The sequence below is a fragment of the Macrobrachium nipponense genome, chromosome 43, assembly GCF_015104395.2.
Source record: "Macrobrachium nipponense isolate FS-2020 chromosome 43, ASM1510439v2, whole genome shotgun sequence".
Lineage (NCBI taxonomy): Eukaryota > Metazoa > Arthropoda > Malacostraca > Decapoda > Palaemonidae > Macrobrachium > Macrobrachium nipponense.
This window is the reverse complement of record NC_061104.1, coordinates 6,098,049-6,118,364: the sequence shown is the minus strand read 5'-3', so window position 1 is coordinate 6,118,364 and position 20,316 is coordinate 6,098,049. Positions and strand designations below refer to the sequence as shown.

General features: G+C 42.4%; 1 protein-coding gene across 1 annotated transcript in view; it reads right to left on the bottom strand.

The window, feature by feature from the left end:
- Positions 1 to 20,316, bottom strand: part of LOC135213787 (thyroid transcription factor 1-associated protein 26 homolog) — a gene marked incomplete at its 3' end in the record, with an annotated part of 99,680 nt that overhangs the window by 17,798 nt on the left and 61,566 nt on the right. The window contains exons 2-3 of the mRNA XM_064247914.1: positions 15,118 to 15,232; positions 9,700 to 9,798 (exon numbers count right to left, since the gene is read on the bottom strand). Of these exons, the coding sequence (XP_064103984.1) occupies positions 9,700 to 9,798; positions 15,118 to 15,202 (184 nt within the window). The remainder of the gene's footprint in view (positions 1 to 9,699; positions 9,799 to 15,117; positions 15,233 to 20,316) is intronic.

The window sequence follows — 20,316 nt, the reverse complement described above, 5'->3', positions numbered from 1 at the left end:
GTTTCGCCAAGTGAACATGACCACCACTCTCGTGGCAATAGTGTTTATGGAAATTTTTTATTCATGGTTATCAACCTTTCTTTATCTCCGATACTCATTAGGGTCTGGTAATAATGATCAGGACACATGAACCTATAAATGTATTATCCCTTATAGTTCTAAAGTGACTTCTAATTACGTCGGGTCTGGCTGCAGGATTATTGCGCCTTCACTGGTTTGGAAATTCATAGGAAATTCATATTCCTCTTATAAACTTTTGTACAATTGAAGATTTCTTTAGAGGAAACTTTTCTGAAGAAAGTTAACGATGTATGTACTGTACAGGCAGTCAGTCCCTGGTTAAGGACGGCCTCAGTTATTGGCATAAGAGAGATGCGTCATTTTCCGCTTATCAGCGCCGATATATGCCCTACAAAGGTGCCAATCTCTGGTTATTGGCAACGATAAGGACTGTAAATCTCTGATTTTCAGTTATTGGCGATTTTCACTTATGCCGTCGGAATGGAACCCCCACCAATAACCTGTACTCACGTTTTGGATTTCATGCAACTTAGGATTGGAGTGATGGCCTGACTTTTTAATGAGGGCAACGAAATCAGTCTCAGCCCATGTAGAAAGAGCGGTTTGTGCTAGAGTGTACGAAAAATAGGACCATCTGTAATGTAATTTCTGTTTTGAAGATTTTAAATGGTGTTACTCCATGTACACATTACAAATATTGAAGTACAGATATATTTTGTATATGTGTATTTGATGTGACTGGCACTTTTCCACAGAATTTTGTATTTTTATGACTGATGACTTGGACACTGTACAGTATTCATAGCCAAGTGTCCTGTATATAAGACAGTACTTTAAAAATGATTAAGCCTTTAAATGATTCTATAGTGTACTTCTCATTACTGTATGCTATTTATTATATTTTAACATTTGTCTTTGTGATTTGGCAGTTTTTATTGAGTTCTGATTTTTATGGCATAAAGTTGCACAAATGATGTAAGTTTTTATTTTTTCTTGGAGTTTTTTTAACAAAAATCAATGATGTCAAAAATGGCTCTAAATTGAAACTACTTAACTGGCGGCAATAACGTATGATTATTTACCACTGTCACCATAAAATGACAATTTGTCGAAAATTGCATTTTTCCTAACTATACAAACCTGAGGTCCTTTAACAATAGGAAGGTAACTAGCGGCAGCTGGGACGGTCGTAAGCTTCGAACAAGGGGAGAACGGTAGTTAACTGCTGTCCGATCGTGAGCGCGCCCGCGCGCCCGAGAGGTGAAGAATCACTTTGCTTTAGGCCCATGCAAAAAGTTGCAGAGTGAGGGGTGGCATGAGGTGGGACTATATGTAAAGGACCTCAGGTTTGTATAGTTAGGAAAAATGCAATTTTCTTTTCGACAAATTGTCATTTGTTCCGATACGTAATACAAACCCCTCGGTCCTTTAACAATAGGAAGACTCACTTCTTGGTGGGAGGAATCTGAGTCTTTTTGGTGAACAGACTGGTGTTCGTCCAACCCTGGAGTGCCTCCCTGGTCGTAAGAGCAAGGGAGGGATCCAAACCTCTGTCCGATTGATCGGGGTGTGCACCGCAGGATCAATGGTCAGACCTCTGGGCCAAGTACTAAGAGAGAGGCAAGCGATCTCTTCGTACCAGCAAGCAAGAACTTGTTCCTGTTTGCAAGAGACAATCATAAAATGATGGGTTTGTCTCAATTTGGCATCCACTTCCTCCCCCTTGTTGGAGGAAGTGGTGGATATTTACTCCTATCCCTACTGAAAGGGATAGGATGGTGCTCTATTGAGTAGCTCACCTGCATCTCGTCCTTACCCAGCAGGGTGACGACCGTGTCCCTCTACCCAAAGGTAGAGGGAAGAAAAAGATGGGAAGAGGAGCCAGTCACACTCTCATTCCTCATCCATTCTTACGGTCACACCAGGACTCGATGCTGTTCAGCCCTGCAAGGGTCTGGGTTAACTACACAACGTGTTGAGCAACCACCACGGTTCCCAAGGAAAAAGATCCAAGGAACTGTGGGCAATATCCTGAAGGTAGAAGGAGGTGCATGCGGTCCGGTTGGACCAGGCGCCTGCCTTCATTACTGCGCCACGGAGAAGTTCTTGCGGAACGCGAGATGATGAATGAAGAGGCGTCCACACTCATCTGGGTGTCGAGTTCTTCAGACAGCTCCGTCGCACCTTCACAGGACAAAGCAGCATAGCCTTCGTATCGGAGGCGGTGACGTCCATTAGGGAGGGTATTGTGAAGGACTCGAACCAATCGTCAGTTACCGAAGGGTTCTGAGTCTTCGCTACGAAGATCGGTACGAAATCGAGCGTCACAAATCCCCATCCCTTTGTGCTTGACTTCTCAAGAGAAGTCATGCAGTTACCTAAGACGAAAAGAAGGGAATAGTCGTATGACCTATCCTCTTCTCGACTTGGTTATGTACAGTACTTCATACTGACAAGCTATTAAGACGAAGTAATGATTGCTCTGGAACAACCGAACTAAGTCCACAGCATAGTTCGTAACTGACTCGGACGCTCTGACAGCTGCCGACTGACTGGTTCAGAATCAGTAGAGGCAAGTTGTCCAAGCATCCGGGTAAGTCACGTGACCTTCGCCCTTTAAAGAGTTATGCTGAGAGACCAAACAAATAAAATATTTGTTAGTCACCGATGCCGGACGGCGCGGCGATGATTCTCTTAATGCATAAGCTCAAAAGGCGAAAGTCAATTGCCTTCAAAAGACCGAGGTCCCTGATGGCAAGAAAATCTCATAGACGTTGAATCTCAGCTTAAGGAGAAACAATACTATGTGACGTTGAAGACGAAGGTAGGCAATGAATGCAACCTACGTCTTCCAGCTGAATCGAGAGAAGGAATCTCAAGATTCTAAACTGTGCTTACAAATGACTGAAAACGCTAAACCGCCATTTCATTGCTGTCCGTTGTGCAATGAAAGCGGGGCGTTTTTCAGTAATGAAACACAGGGAGACCGCTTGAAGAACTGCTTCTCATGGGCTGAACGTTTGGAAGTAGAGCTGGCAGGTGTGGGAGTAGGCGATGTCTTTCAATACATCTGCTAATCCGGGGTGAACAATGAACAATGTACACCTCAGAAAACAGGATATTTTAAGGACAAACTCAGATTCCGCAAAAATCATTCGCATTATCGGGATACGATGCAGCAAGAGACTATTACAGAATTCTGTTTACCGTGCGGTAAACAGAAAGATGAGAGTCGAATAGATATCTCTGTTTAAATTCTCGCAATACCGAAGACGATGAATACTAGCGTTTCTCAGCAGTAGATGGTCATTCATGTATGCGAGAATCCCCGTTAATCAGAGACTTAAGTCCGTGATTGTTGGGCAGAGATACGGTTGTTATTCAATCAAAGCAGGTGAGAAAGACATAAACAACCGTCTATCTCAAAGCGGCAGCTGATACTGAAATGCCTCGGGCAATTCAATACGCAGTAGCTGTCGCTGACTCGTCATCCTGAGTTGCCAAGTAATCCTTTCCACGAAGGAATGCGTTCGGCAAGAACCACCGAGCATAAAAAGATATGCTCGAGCAATTATATTTAAGCGAAACGAATTTCGGTAAATATAAAAGCTAAAATGGTGTTGTTGTGACAACCACCATAAGTATATAAAATTGAAACTGGAAACTCCTGGGAGGTTGCAGGCAAACCCGGGTTGCAGTTCAATTAGAATACTTTTCGTCTAAGTCGCAATCCGTAGAATAACCAGGATATGCGCCTACCCCTCGGACCATTCAACTGCTTAGCAGAATCATGTCGCGAGGTTAATATACGTAGTATATTGTAGGATTTCTGAACAACGATCTCCATCCTAAATTCTTTCCTTCAAGAAAACAAAATAAGGATGGAGATCGACCACCTTCGTTCTCTATTAAAGAGAGTGAAGGAGAAGTCTTCCTCGAAGGAAAGCTTCAATGGTGAACAGAATACTAAGACGATAGTTCCAGCCAAACTGGATATTCCCATCCGTTCTTCTCTATTCCAGGTTGGTCGCCTACTGTGAGATAGTCTTCTTTCAGCAGCAGTCTTCTTCCTAATGCTAGAAATTCCAGGAATTCGAGCATAGGCGAGTTCCGATTATCGTGTAACATATCGGGGATTCTCGTCTCGCTCACTTTGGGACCGTGGTCTCGCCTAAGTGTTTGGAGATCGTAAGAAACTCTAAACACTCTGAATGCGCTAGAAATTCCGTAGAATTCTAAGCAGTCTGCGAAACCCCCACCGAATTCGTCAAAACGATATCGGCTGGTGGTCCTCTCGATTCCGTAGAAATCGAGAATGGGGCAGGATCCCTCCTCAACGACCGTGGCTTACGTCAGGTAGGACCCGAAGGTCCCCCCTGGTAGCGCAGTCCCCAACGTGGGATCCTACAGAGAAATCTCTGTAGGATCCTTCCCCTTTCCCTCGTAGCCGTAAGGAGAGAGGGAATGGGGGAGGAATTGGATACTCGCTCGCCTTCCCAGTGGAACTAGCAGTTGGAGAAGAGTAGGAGCAGCCATCGCCTTGCGGCGATGGCCTCTCAGAGTCTGGGAAAACGTATCGTCAGGAGAAAACGTTTTTCTTTTTCCCGAGGAGGGTTACGAACTCTCACTGTAGGTAAGGGTCTGCCGCCACTGTGAACGTCGTCTGGGTGGGGCTGATCGACACCTGACAGGAGAGAGCCGATACCATCCTCCGACTCATTCCAGTCCTCGTCGAGGTCGAAACCTCTCAGGAGGACGAAGGAGTATTTAAAATACGGTGTCCGAAGACACGTAGAAACGCCGCTGTCGCAGTAGAGGAGGTGGAAGTAGCTTGATCGACCGGCCAGAACTGAGAGAGCCTTCTTGTCCGGAGACGAGAGACTCTGGTTCAAGACAGAATCGGTAAGCTCCGATCGCGGCATACCCACCGTCGGTTTGGGTTCCCTCTCGGGCCCCAAAACGACTCGAGCAGAGACATGGGCTCTGCTGGTGGGAGCGGCGATCCTTCCCCCGGTCGTTGTGCTGACGAATCAGTGCAATAACCTGGGTAAAGTTACTCTGAATCTCGAAGTTACAGCGTCTTGAGGAGTAGGACCGTCAGTCCCTCCAACAAGAGCAGCTCCCAGGACCCTCCTCCTTCAGAAGAAGGACCAGCAACAGGTCCCTGACGGTTGCCTCCAATCACTTGCGCGTACGTCCTGGTTGGTCCTAAGACCAACCTGGGACGTGCGGCGTCGTGACGGGATCGTGAGCGGCGCATCTCTCACGATCACTCCTATATACCTAGCTCTTCCTGGCGTATGCCGAGGAAGTTGAAGGTATCGGAGAGACAGAAACTGACGCTACCCCCTCTCCCCTGACGGTCGCCTCCAATCACTTGCGCGTACGTCCTGGTTGGTCCTAAGACCATACGTGGCACGTGCGGCGTCGTGACGGGATCGTGAGCGGCGCACCTCTCACGATCACTCCTAGCTACCTCGCTCTTCCCGGTGTAGCCGAGGAAGTTGAAGTAGTGGAGAGACAGACCTGACGCTCCCCCCGCTCGCTGGCAGGACCAGCGTACGTGGGGGGCTGCAGCCGATCACCAACCCGCGGTGGGGATCGATCTGCAGGCCTGGCCGTGCCGCTCACCTGTGGCGAGCGGCTCGACTGAGCACGTCGACCCGGTCCCGTGCGTCAGACGAGCTGCTGCTGGTCACCGTATCCGCCCGGTCCCTGTGGGAGCGGCGGTCAGGTGACCTGCAGAGCTCGCTTTCGCCGTGAGACCGGTGAGCGTCCTCGCGGCACGTCAAAACCGCTGGTACCAGCCGAGGCTGGTACCGTCGGTCGAGGGGACCTGGGGGACCTCTTCCCAGCCTCAACCCGTGGCCGGTCAGAGACCGTCACGTCCACCCGATCCGAGGTACCGGCTGGTCGCTGCGAGAGCGGCCGCTGGCCTGGCGAGAGTCACCTGAGCGGCTCTCGACAGTCTTCTGCTCCGTGCCTCGGTCATGACGCTGAGCGAACTCAGGCGTCTTAACTTTGGCTGCACGGTCACCCGAAGGAGATCGTACACTCGGAACTTCTCGCGGACGAGAAACCGAGCCGGTACCTGGCTTAGCAGCAGAGCTGCCAAGACCAGGCGAGGGTGTACCAAGCGGTAGCCAGCACACCCTTGGTCCCCGTCTTCTTCTTCTTCTCAGAAGGGAGACGGGCCCCGTTCCCGAAGGAACAGGAGGACCAGCAGAAGAACCCCCCCGTCACACCGGAATGTGACGAGCCCTTCGAAGTTCCCGAAGGAGTCTTCTTAGGGGGAATAACAAAACCCGGTTACCAGCTGGTCGCTGCGAGAGCGGCCGCTGGCCTGGCGAGAGTCACCTGAGCGGTTCTCGCCAGCCTGCTCGCTGCCGTGCCGTGGTCTTGGCGCCGAGCGAACTCTGGCGCCGAAACTTTGGCTGCACGGTCTCCGAGGGAGGGAGCGTACACTCGGGATCTCCCGCGAACGACGAGGACCGAGCCGGAACCTGGCGTAGCGGTCGCCATCGCCGCTAGCACCAGGCGAGGAAGTACCAGAGCTAACCGATACTCCTCTGGTCCCCGTCTATCTCTTCCTTACGGAAGGGGAGACGGGCCCCGCTCCCGAAGGAGCAGGAGGACCAGCAGAAGGTACGTCCCACCGAGGTGGGACGGGCCCTTAGAAGTTCCCGAAGGAGACTTCTTAGGGGGGGGAGGCAGCCTTCTTCTTCTTCGGCTTATGGGCCTTAGAAGTCGAAGGGGAAGAGGCAGCAACAGACGAAGATGACACCTTCCTCTTCTTCGTCAGCTCACGCAGGACAGTCGTCAGGTCTCCATCCAGGGCCGGAGTCGGGCCTATTGCCGAAGCAACACGGCCCGACTGCACCTGTCCGGAAGGACCTGGGACTGGGGAAGACACACCATGGGGCATAGGACCAGCATGGGACAGGCGCAGGAACCAGGAGCGACAGGAACAGCAACCAGCTCAGGAGCGGCCAGGAACAGCGGCAGCGGTAAACACAGAAGGGACAGCAAGCAGTAGCGGGAACCACATCAGCGACAGGTACGGCAGGCCCAGCCATCGCCTCGTAGAATCATCGGCAGCCAGCGTGGTACTGGCGGCCGGTCCAGGGGCGAGCTGCTGGAACAGCGGAAGTCTGGGGCAGGCAAACACGAAGAAAACACAGGCGGCGGCGGCAATACCCCTCCTCGGTACGGCGGCGACCGGCCCTAGAAGCGGCAGACGGCGTCACCGACACAGCATGGGAGTGTTAGACCAGCGGGGGGAAGCAGCATAAGCGGCCGTGAAGGTTGTAGTGGAGACCACTCCAAGGTCACCGCACCGACCTCGCTAGACTCTGCAGCAGATCGTGGATGCTAGGCACGCCCTGCAGCCGCAGTGGTCCATACCTCCGTCCAAGGTCGTCTCCCCGGCTGTAGCACCTGCGGTAGCACAGACAGATTAGTAAGAGGGGTTCCCTCACGCACGGGGGGGGGGAGACATGCCCCCACCCCGAACGGAAGGAAGACCCCAAAAACAAAATACGAGGAAGCTGAGCGGGGGGGCAGGAAAGAAGACGAAGAATCGGATACCAAGGAGTCGCGGGAGAGCTTTCCGACGACTTCCTGGCAGGACCTTCGCTTCCCCTACCCCCGCACAGCAGTGAAAAAGTATATGAAAAATGAAACAGAAATAACGCACTTGCGATTCACTTCATAGAACTTAAAGAGGGAAAAATCAATTCCCGGTAAGAGCGGAAACTTGATCATAATAATATGATGCTATCAAATATATATGAAAATGAAACAATACTGCGCACGTTGCCTTTTATTTTCACTTTCACACACAGCAATAAATCGTAAGGGGATTAAATTCCCGGGTAAGAGCGGAAAGGAAATTGATCCAAAATTAAAATTTGATGCAATTAATAAATGAAAATGAAAAAAAAGAAAACTGCATTGCGAACCACTTTCATTGCATTCTATTCATACAAAATAAGAGGCTCTTGCGAGCGCAATCAAGCTCTCGGCAACGAACGCACAGGGCAAAAATATAATGAAAAAGAGTACTTACATCTTTCAATTACACACTTTCGCCCAAAATACATGACTCGGCGCGAGTGCGCCCGCCCTCGGCACCGAGACATAATTCAAGGGTTCAATTCATGAAAAGAGCGGAAATCGCCGTCTCTACGGCGATAGCTCCATGTTGATTCATAATTAAGTAATGAAAATGAAAACAGTGTACTTACAGTTTCATTTCAAGTCAAAACCAAAACCATTAGTAGAAAACCACAATATAAACAAAGCATACGACGATGAAGCGGGCAGAGAGCGATGACGAACACGTCCTTCACACCCGCGGCCGAAAGCAAAAAGTGATTCTTCACCTCTCGGGCGCGCGGGCGCGCTCACGATCGGACAAGCAGTTAACTACCGTTCTCCCCTTGTTCGAAGCTTACGACCGTCCCAGCTGCCGCTAGTCCTTCCTATTGTTAAAGGACCGAGGGTTTGTATACGTATCGGAACAAGAAAGAGTTTAGCAGTGCATGATATTTTATTAATTAAACATAGTTACAGTATTTATAAAAATAGGAGTGCAGTATGTAAATAAATTTTTTTCTTGAAGAAAGATTGTGAACTGTGAATATGAATAAACACAGAATGACGAAGTTTATTACCAGAAGAAATATGAAACAGAATCTGACATATGCAACCAGGTGGAATTCGAGTAATTCTTCTGTTGATTGTCTGGAAGACTGCATGGACATACATTAAGGCTAATGTAAAGTAATGGATTTGTAACGTAATAAACTAGATGAGCTACAAACAGATTAAGAGGATATGCTCAGACCTTCATGACACCTGTACTGTATATGACATTAATTATCAGTATAGTATTGGTGATATGTGCGATTAATTTGTAATCATTACCATCACACCCTCATGGGCTTTTTACTTATTTTTTTTAACTTAATCTCCCTCCATCTATTAACCTTTTAGCAGCTAGATCTTTCCTTAATCAGATATTACTCCAGAACAGCTGCTGAGGTCAAGAACAAAAGATAAAATGAATAAAATAATTGAGCATTAATTCCAAATATTTTTACAATTACAAGAGGGGAGTATATTGAGTGTAAATTGTTAAAAGGGTTAAGAGAACAGAATACGCAAGATAGAAGATGGAACAGCGACCCCATATAGAGATGGATAAAGGCTGAAGACAAAGAAGAAGACTATATTGAGTATAAATATAACTAAAAAAACACAAGAAATTATACACATAAAAAATAAGAATTTTAGCTGCTATACACAGGAGCTGTTGAGTTAGTAATTTTACTGTAATAACACAGATGTATCAGAATTTAATGTAGCAACCATATGAACTAAAGTACATACATATCAACAACAGAGTGAGAAAAAGTGGTTTTAAAAATGTTTGCAAGATGTAAGACAAATTGATAATGAATGTAAAGTGGTAGAAATTTCCTTCAGGTGGTAAGCTTTTAACAAAAAGCAATGAAGACTTGGGATGGTTTCTAGAGAATAAAATTTAGTTTGACTCCCAAAAAAATTATTCACCAAGTTCCATCAAAATCTGTTCCATAATCCTGCTAACAGGTATGCTGTGTCAATAACCTTTTTGTTGAGGCTAATTAATGTAAATGCCCATCTAAAACTCACCTTGCATTAATCTTTTCTGTTCTTTTCTTTCTTGCCATTTTTTCTCCTTGTAATACTGTCGTACAAAGGCCTTCTTCTGCAAAAGAGCACGACCATGACCTGGATGGAAGAAAGATTTTCACTTAAAATACATATAGCACATCGTCACAAAATAAACATAAGAACAGTACTAATCTTTGAGAGTAGAACTAATCTGTTTGAATTCTTTGCCCAACAGAAAACTATGGATACAATGCACACAAATTACTACTTATCTTTATTCTTTTAAAAAACAAATCTTTAATTCTTTTGAAAAACATAATTTAAGGTGAACCTAGAAAAAATTAAATACATTTGTTGGGTGATACAAGAAAAATGACCTTTAGTTTTGTCTTGGGTTTGAAAATATACAAGCAACAGAGAAATTTTAAATATCTTTTGTTATTTAAAGTCAGGATCTGAGTACCCTGGTCACACACTTGAATAAAAATATCAGCATTGTAGCTGGTTTAATTCTAGCTTTTGTATGTTAATTATCTTTGCTACTTCATACTGTATCTAATGATTTGTTGTTTATTTTTGTCTGTTTGGGTAATGTACTTTGTAATTACGTACTTAGTATTTGCTGGGTATCACCTTCCTACTAATCAGTTCAAGCCTGTTGTCGCATAGGTTTTCTTGAATATTTTTTATATCAGCTTTATCTTCTTGATGTTTTGGCACAGCATAGACTCTCTGGTCATTTTGCGCAATATAATGAAGTACCAGAATTTATTGATTAAGGCAATTTACTCTTCAACATTTTTCAATTTCCTCCACATTTATTGTAGATATCCAAACACTTGTCCTTGGCTTAGCTAGAGAGTTAGGAAAGAAGCCCTGCCCCATTCATTTCTCTCTCTGTCTCAAACTCATGAACAGAAGTGTACTACAATATAGCTTTTTACATTTTTATATATAATGTATGTTTTTTTTTATTGCTATGAGAATGGGGTGGTAGTGGGCCAGTTTTGATTGTAAGATATTGCAGATGCGAGACAATGACTATTTTCTGTTAGCATGGTAAGGTATGGTGTATTATTACCAGGACGGATGGCTCAAGAAGCGATGGTAAAAGGGTAAAGGTAGTGATGTCAACCATCAGAGGAACAATTGGTCATTCATCTCCCCATGGCAGTTGCCACTGGTGTAGTTTTGCGGCAAAACATAGAAATTCTCAACTTTTCCACAGAATGCCATAATTGTCAATTTGATAAGAGAATTTTAAAATCATTCGATCATGTTCCAGTGCATGTACAATGTACATATGTTAAAGGGAACAGTTAATGAGATTATCCCTTACCTTTTCAGAGAAATTCTTAGCCCATTGGCTACCTCCTTTGCATTATATGCAGTGAACATCCATAACGCAAATGCATTGCAGCATCCACGATGACAATACTGCAACACATTTGCCATAGCTCATACAGTTGGATGGACGTATGCTTTCAGCTATGGGGGACTTCAGACTTTTGCACATATGTACTGGATGACAAAATCAACATGCCCGAAAACCAGTAAACTACTAGTGCCCCTCTTAATTTTCTGTTGGTCCACTCATCTACTGTATCTATATGCTGTAACTGAACCATGAGCTTATAATACCCTCAAAACAATGAAATACAGAAAAATTTTTAATGTATTAACTAATTTGGATATGAAAAACATAAAAAGACATATCGCACTACACTCCTCCATTCATAAGTTTGAGATAGAGAGAGAAACGAGTGGGTGGGGCTTCTTATCTAACTCTTTAGCTGAGCCAAGGACAGTTGTTTAGACATCTACACCAAAGGTTGATGAAATTGAAAAAGTTCAAGAGTAAATTGCCTTCATCAATAAATTCTGGTGCTTCATTATATTGCCCAAAATTACTGGACGGTCTTAAACGTGGTGTGCCAAAATATCAAGAGGATACAGCTTATATATAAAAAGATATTAAAGAAAACCTATGCAACAATGGACTTGAAATAGTTAGTAGTCTATCTTGCTATCTCAGGATAGGCTGTTTTCTTGTATCTACAATATTAGTCCAATATTTTTATACAAGTAATTACACAGCTATAAGTTTCTAACACTATGGCAGCTAAAAATTTGAAAAATTTTGGAAATCCCAGTAGCACACTCTTGTTTTTCACTGTATATGTAGATCGCCCCCACCCCCCTTCGGGAATGAATAGGCACACTGTAGCTGAACAGAAAAATTTGTTTCTGCCAGTCAACCACAATAGTATATGGTTGTTGGGCAGCTCTGGAAAATTTTGGTCACCAGATGGATGTGGTTTTTTCACCGGTTGGGTGACGTATTTTATTACTTTGCTGGTGCTAATTAGCTTAGAGTATTACTTATTTTGATTCCTGAATTTGACTTTTATGTCACACTAGTTCCTTTAGTGTTAGGTTTTGCAGCTTCTTTTCTAACTCTTTAGTCAAGCCAAGGACAGGTGAAGCCAAAGACAGGTGTTCGGATATCTACAACAAATGTTGAAATTGAAAAAGTTCAAGAGTAAATTGCCTTGATCAATAAATTCTGGCGCTTCATTATATTGCCCAAAATTACTGGACGGTCTTAAACATGGTGTGCCAAAATATGAAAAGGATACAGCTGGTATATAAAAAGATATTGAAGAAAACCTGCAACAATGGGCTTGAAATAGTTAGTCTATCTTGTTATCTCAGGTTGGCTGTTTTCTTGTATCTACAATATTAGTCCAGTATTTTTATATGAGTTTCTAACACTACAGCACCCCATCCCCTTTCAGGGAAGAATAGGTACAACATAGCTAAACAGAAAAATTTGTTTCTGCCAGTCAACCACAGTAGTATGTATATGGTGGTTGTGCAGCTCTGGAAAATTTTGGTCACCTGATGGATGTGGTTTTTTCATTGGTTGGGTGACATATTCCATTACTTTGCTGGCACTAATTAGCTTAGATAATTACTGAATTTGACTTTTAATTAAGCTATGCCAGACTATAGTAGTACCTCAAGATACGAAATTAATCTGTTCCGAGGCGGCCTTCGTATCATGAGCTTTTTTGTATAAATGCCCAGAGCAAGGGCATTTATTTGGTTCAATTATCAGCTTTGGCAACAAGCGGAATTATCCCATGTTTGCAAAGCACCCACTGAAGAGAGACGAGACAAGATTCCTGATGCCCCATCACTACAGGTAGAGAGGAGCGATGACCAGAAGCAGTAATAAAGCACCTAAAAGTGCTAGCTAATTTACCGCTTTTCATCTAAAAGTAACTGTTTTTAGAATACGATTTATTGTATTTGAAACAATATATGTCCATTGTAATCCCCCACCACCTTGCCAATGTGGGTGATTCAGTTACTTATATACAAATGACCAATTTTCTTTTATAATTAAAAGGGAAATTTTTATGTATTGTACTTACCAATAATTACAAAATGGGAGCCTACCATAGAGCACAAACAAATTGTTCTGTTCAGCTACGTTGTAAATATTCTTCACCGAAAGTGGGTGGGGTTATCTACATACAGCCAAAACAAAAGAGCGCTACTGCGATTTCCAAAATTGTTCAGACTTTTAGCAGCCATAGTGTTAGAAACTTATAGCTGTGTAATTACTCGGTAAGTATATACACAAATTTATTTTATTATAAAAATGTCTTTTTTTGTGATTTCTACTACGTATCAATTAGGTCTATTTTATGGGCATAATTATTTCCTAATAATTTACCTTTCCAGCTAATTTAATAATATGAAATTATGCCTTGATGTTATCAATTTTGTTTAGCATTTTTTCTTATACTACATTGTTTGTAAGCAGCCCTTTCTTGCTTTGAGGCTTTATGGACAGTAATCTTTATTAATACTTATATTCAGGGAGTGACATTGATGTTAGGGTAGCCCACAGAATTATTATTAATTAATATATAATCTGTTGGTGATAAGAAAGTGGAAAGTACCTGTGAAGAGGAAGAATTAGTGAAAAAATAAAGGTATGTGGGGATAATCTGATAAATGTACTGAATTCACTGTATGTATACTAGTAAATGAAATCATAGCTTTTTTAACTTGAGTTACAAAGAATCCTGAGAGAGAAAACACCAGGGAATGATGGAATCACTGTAGAGACTAGCTGAAAATGAAATTATATGGTTTCAAAATTACAGTTTTGAAGAATATGGAATGAGGAAATAAACATAATGATTGGGAATTGGAAGTCATAGTGACCTGAATGAATGTGGTAACAATACTAGATGTATTGCATTTACATCAGTTATGATGAAAACATTCAGTATTGCTTATTCAAATAAGCTAAAGAAAGAAATTTATAAAATACCAAAAGATGAACAAGTAAATGTTAAAACTGCAGGAGTTATAAAGATCAACTACTTTTAAGAAATATTGTGCAGCAGTTTAAGGAATTTAAAACTCCATCTGATGGCTTTTGTTGATTATGAGATAGCATTTAACAGTGTCCACTGACCAACAATGTCGAGTCTCATATGAATGTAGTATTCCTGCAGAATTTAGAAAGCTAATTGAAATTATCCACATCAAAGTTGGATGGTGATGGAGTCTCATTAATTGCATTTGGAGTATGCATATGTGGTTTGTGCTACAAGTACTAAAGGTTATATGCATCAGTTTTGGTGTTTGCCCTTTATATGGATTTTATAAGAAGAAAGAGATTGGAGATAGAAAAGCTTTAGAGGGAATGACAATAGAAACTTGACAAGCACAGAATTTGCAGATGATGCTGTTTTAAATAGCAAGACATAAGATTTAAAAAGCTTACTTAACAGAATGCATCACTTTTCTAGCTAGATGGACCTTGAGAAAAATCCAAGGAAAACAGAAGTATTGAGAACAGAGTTTGCACAGTTGGATGAATTAATACTAGTTTGAGAAAGGATAAATGTGGTTGAATCTCAAATATTTAGAACAATATAAAATACAGGTTTCCTTGAGTTGGAATTTATTGAGACTGAAGAGGGTAAAACAAATTATGATTGATAGAGGAGCATGAAAAAGGTAAAACAACAACGCTGAGCCCAGAAAGGTAAAACAAACAATGATTTATAGAAGAGCAATTTTATTCTGAGGAAATTGCAAGGAAGAAAATTACATGGCCTGAATGGGTATTGTGGAACTCATCCTGAGGATGTAAGACCTTGTAAGATCACCTTAGTAAACATACTAATATTATCACTGTTTTTGTGTGAAGATCTGAACGCATTCTGTTTCTGCAATGAATATGGGTAACAAAAACTTTATTCACTGATAATAATATCCAGAATGGATAATTCACTGGTACTGGCTTATTTTGTAGCATTTACAGCATTACAAGTGTAGTAGTAATGTAAAACAAGAACTTATACTTTGTGATTTTATGAGACCAGAATTTCTAGTTGTACAACATACCTTCCTGTTGGCTGCCATAATTTTTCTTGTACTTTTGTTTGAAGTATGCTCTCTTGTCGAAAGACTTTTTGCCTTTTGAATCCATGTTTTACGGCAGCAACTGGCTATATATAATCTGTAAGAAATGTACAACAATGAGAATCTGCCTCTTTCCTAGAATTTGTTATGCACTATGGGAAATATGACATTTTATGTTTTAATTATACTTACCCAGTAGCTAAGAGTTTCCCTCGCCTGGCAGTTAAAATTCCGAAATTTGTGGGTCGCTCTAATTTTTCTGTTTTGTTTTGGCTAGGTAACAATACCCCCGACTTTCGGGGGAAGAGAGGAACAATTGGCAAAGAGCTTGGTTTTTTTATGCCTGTAAATAATAAATCCATGCTAGGGGATGGAGGGTGGGCTCTGATCATGTAATTACTGGGTAAGTATAATTAAAAGTTTGTTTTATTTTAAAAATGTCATTCTTAATTAATTTACTTACCCAGTAATTACATAACTGATTCCCTCATTGAAGTATGGATAGTTCTACCTCAAAACATTGTTAATATAATCGGTTTGAGAATAGAAAGCTTTGCCAACATCAATAAAATGTTTGTTGTTTCCTTACTTGATAAAAGAGTTGTTCCAGGAAGATAACATCTCTGGTTGTCACTCTTCTTATCATGTAGTGGCATGGCGGTATAGCCATGGAGTGCCTACTACTATAGTGAGAACTTTGTAGTGAAGGACAATAACGATAGCTAGCAAGGATATTCAAATTGCCCCTGCCCAGGATCTCAGTACCAAAAAATAACCAGAAATCTAAAAGATTGTTACCTATACCCAAAACATAGCCATAAAAAACCACCACCACCCTACCAAAGGACTGGAGGGTGCTCCAGGTACCTTGTACCTCCAGGGTTCCCAACAACATCAACACCTTATATTTACCAGGGAGAATATATGATTTAGGAAGCTAGCTTCCTACACTTCCTTTCCCAACACCACCACATCAGCTGTTAAAAACAGACCCAAGGTATACGTACTGCATTCATGATACATGGTTTCAGTGTCGCAAAGATAATGTGAGGCAAAAACAGATTTGCATTTCCAAAATGTAGACCGTAATAGGTTAATTTCTTTTAAAGGTCAGTGACATGGCTACTACTCTAATTTTGTGAGCTTTTACCTTACATAGAGGAAACATGTCTTTCTGAACTGAGGAGTGTGCTTCCTGGATGATGTCCCTATGGAAAAATGCTAAAGCGTTCTTAGGCAGCGGTCTGGATGGATTCTTAACTGAGCACCACAGATTACAAGAGTTGTCACGAATGTCTTTCGTTCTATAGAAGTAATGTTTCAAGGACCTCACGGGATGGTCCTTTCGTGATCGTCGGTTCCCAAGATCTATGTCAGGCTGTTAATTGAGAAAGAACGAGGCCATGGATTAGCAGGGGACTCGTTCTTGCCCAAAAAACCAAGGGAATAGGAGCAAACTGCATTCCCTTTGGAAAGCCTACTCTTCTATCTAAAGCATGCACCTCGCTAACCCGTTTTGCCGTCGCCAATGTGACTAGAAAGGGGATTTTGACGTAGGAAAAGTCTATTTCTGGATGAGGAAGCCGTGTCGCCCAGTGAAATACTTCTTGATGAGGAAGCCGTGTCGCCCAGTGAAATACGTCTCTTTAGCACTATTTCTGTTAAAATATTGCTATAATACCAGAGAACTGCTAAATTGGACATGTCAGAACTCTCTGACTCGCTCACCTATGTAAAAGGTGTCGGTATAAACCTGGGGCGAGTGTTAAACACTACCATAGCAACCCCTCCAATTAGCCTTTTCCTCATCAAAAGCCCCTAGTTAAGTCTCCCAATGAAATTGCATGCATAGGTTCAAAACAAGGTTCAGAAAACCACTTTAACACTATATATCAAGATTCCAAGACACATTAAGGGAATCCTTACATTTTGAGGTGCCGAAAGACTTTGTGGTCTGACAGATCTGAATTGGAGGAAAAGCTCATTCCTCTATGGCAAAAAACTGAACCCAACATAACTCTATAGCCTTTTATGGTAGAGGTAGAAAGGTTCTTAGCTGATCTTAGATGTAATGAAAAACCAGGTATTTGGGTCACAGTAGTCCTAGAAGAGGAGATATTGGAACTCCTACACCACTAAAATTCCTCCATTTATTTTGATTTACATTGTTCGAAGACTTGTCTTCTACATTTAGGGATTGCTTCTGAAGCTGCCTTCAAAAATCTTTCTTTTGTCAGGGCCAGAGAAGACAGGTCTTGATGGAATCTCCAAGTGTGGTTTTCTGAGAAATTGCTTTTTGGAAGCAGTCTCTGGGAAGTCTACCAGAAGGTCTAAAAGGTCGGGAAACCATTCCTTTGCCTGCCAAAAAAAAAAAAAAAAAAACACCAAAATAGAGATGTTGTGGTGCATTGGAAACTTGTTTATCACCTAGCTGATCAAACTGAATGGGGGAAGGCATATAATCTTTGTTCAACCAGTTGAGGAGGCATAGCATCCACTGCCCAAGCCTGCATTTCTGGTGCTGGAGAACAAAACAGTGGTAGACGATGGTTTCGAGACATAAAAAACAGATCCATCATTGGTTTTCCCAAAAGTTTCCAAAGGTTCAGACCAGAGGATCTGAAGTCCATTCCATCGAGAGGACTTGTTTCTGATGGCTTAATTCGTCCACCAAGACATTGAGTTTTCCTTGGATGAATCTGGTAACTATTCGAGGGTTGTTCTGGTCTCCCCCAGAGAAGGAGTTCTCTTGCTGCCTTGTACAGAGAGAAAGAGAGAGTCCCTTCCTGCTTTCTTATACAATAGTGCCTCCGGTTACGAAAATTAATCCGTTCCGAAGCAGCCTTCGTAACCTAATTTTTTCGTACTAAACTACGTTTTACATGTAAATTGCCTAATTCATTCCAAGCCCTTCATAAACACCACAGTAAATTTTATAATACAGCTAAATTGACCAATAAACAATGAAATACAACAATTTGGACCATTCAATACTTAACCTAACCGTTACTGTACCTGTAAATAAAGTGTATTAGTGTACTATAGGGTACAAGAAATACTGTGTTTACATGTACGTACTTGTAGGTAGTAAAATGTGGAAAACTTTTACCTTCGAGTGAGGTGATGTCCGAAAGTGGGCAACAGAGGGGAGGACAAACAGCAGAAAACATGAAAACTTAACTTTATGAAACACATTAAAACAATGGCAGAAAACATTAAACACTAAACTTTTATGAAACACATTAACAAATGGCAGAAAACATTAACACTTCTTGATTATCTCCATCTTCATCTCCATAGAAAGCCATCCTCCTTCTTTCTGTGAAACTTCGGCAACATTCTTGGGACCCATGGCTAATAACGTAAGTCATTAAGTTCACAAACAACACGATAAAGTAACTTACAGTATAATGAAAGCGAAATCACTAACGCGAATTTACCTTAACAAACGAAATATATGTGAACAAACGAATTCCATATGTTTTTAATAATGCTGCTGTAAAAAATGGTCAAGGAATGCCTTTACACAGAGGCATGATGGGACAGATGCTGACCAATAAGAGAGCAGGATCTTAAGGCGGTGACTAGCATCAGGAACCAATGGGAGAACGGGAGGATGGTGGCGAGTCTACTGAGTTGGCGGTGCGCCAGTTTTTAAAATTGTTCTCAGCGGCCCGGGCGAATCTCGGGACTTTACCCTTTCGCAACCTGAATTATTTTCGTACATAGAAGCAAAAAAATCTTTCTTTGCTTTCATAACCTGAATTTTTTGTACGTAGGGACTTTATATGTAGAGGTTCCACTGTATATTCTTATATATGACAGAACAGTCATGTTGTCTGAATGTACCACAATAGAGAAAGACAAAGGCTTAAATGTATTGCCTTTTGTTCCTTCACGTTTATTTGTAACGACTTTTGATCTTGGGACCAAGTCATTGACACTTCCTTCTTCTCTTGTACTTTCCTCAAATATGATTCTATCCTTTTCGGAGCATGAAAAACCCAATATTTCTGAGATATTATTATCATTTCCAAATACAGAATCTTCTGATGGGATTTCCGAGTTTACTTAAGAATTCCTAATTCTTGTGTTAGCAGGAGTCTAACTGAGGTCTTCTGTGCACTGACTCTCCGAATGGGCCCTGAGAAGCCAATCCTCTAAATTCAGGGAGATTCTTATTCACTGTAGATGAAGCCACTTTGCAATGGGAGCCATTACTCTGGTGAAAATCTGCGGGGCCGTCGTAAGTCTGAAGCAAAGGGTGCGAAACTGAAACGCCCTTCCTTCGAAAACAAGCCTGAGGTACTTGCTTGACCTTGGGTGGATAGGGACATGGAGGTACACATCCCGTAAGGTTTATGGAAGCCATCCAGTCTCCTGGGAAAATGGATGACAGGACTATTTGGTTTGTCTCCATCTTGAATTTTGTCTATATAACGAAGACATTTGAGGGCGCTGACATCCAAGATGGGCCTCCAGCACCCCGATGACTTGGGGACTACAAAAAGACTATATTGTAAAATCCTGGAGAATAAATGTCCTGTTCTTCCTCTATTGTCCCCTCTCTATGAGATGTTACCTCGTCCACAATCTTGCGGAATAAGCTGTCAAGATGACGGGAATGCTGACTAAGGGAGGCTTCTTTATAAAGAGGAAAACGTATCCCTCTTTCAGAACATTTACAATCCATAATTCTGACCCCTTCTCCTGCCAAACTTCTCAAAACACCTGGAGTCTGGCCCCAACTTGTGGACAGAGAATGTTCTCCTCACTTACAAGAGGGAACTTTCAATGATGATTTCTTGATGGCTATTGAAGAGAAAGTTGTATTTCCTCTGGAGAGGGAGAAAGATCTTTGTCTAGTCCAAAAGGGCTGAGGTCTTGAAGGAAGCGACTGCCTCGAGCTTACAGCAGGAGATCTCTAGGCCTTTTGGAGGATTGTGAAAGAGCCTGTGTACTCTTCCTTTGGAAGTCAGATGCAATACCTAGAACTGTTGCCTTTGGAAACAGATGTTTCTCATCAAAAAGTGAATACAGAAGAGCCGATCTTTGTGTCGAGGTTACACCTTAGGACATATAAGAGCAACCAGAGCTCCCTCCCTAATACCCTTGTCAATACAAGAGGGAACTCCTAGCCAATCTGCAGAGAAGTTCTCAGGCAAGAGACAAGCCATGCTT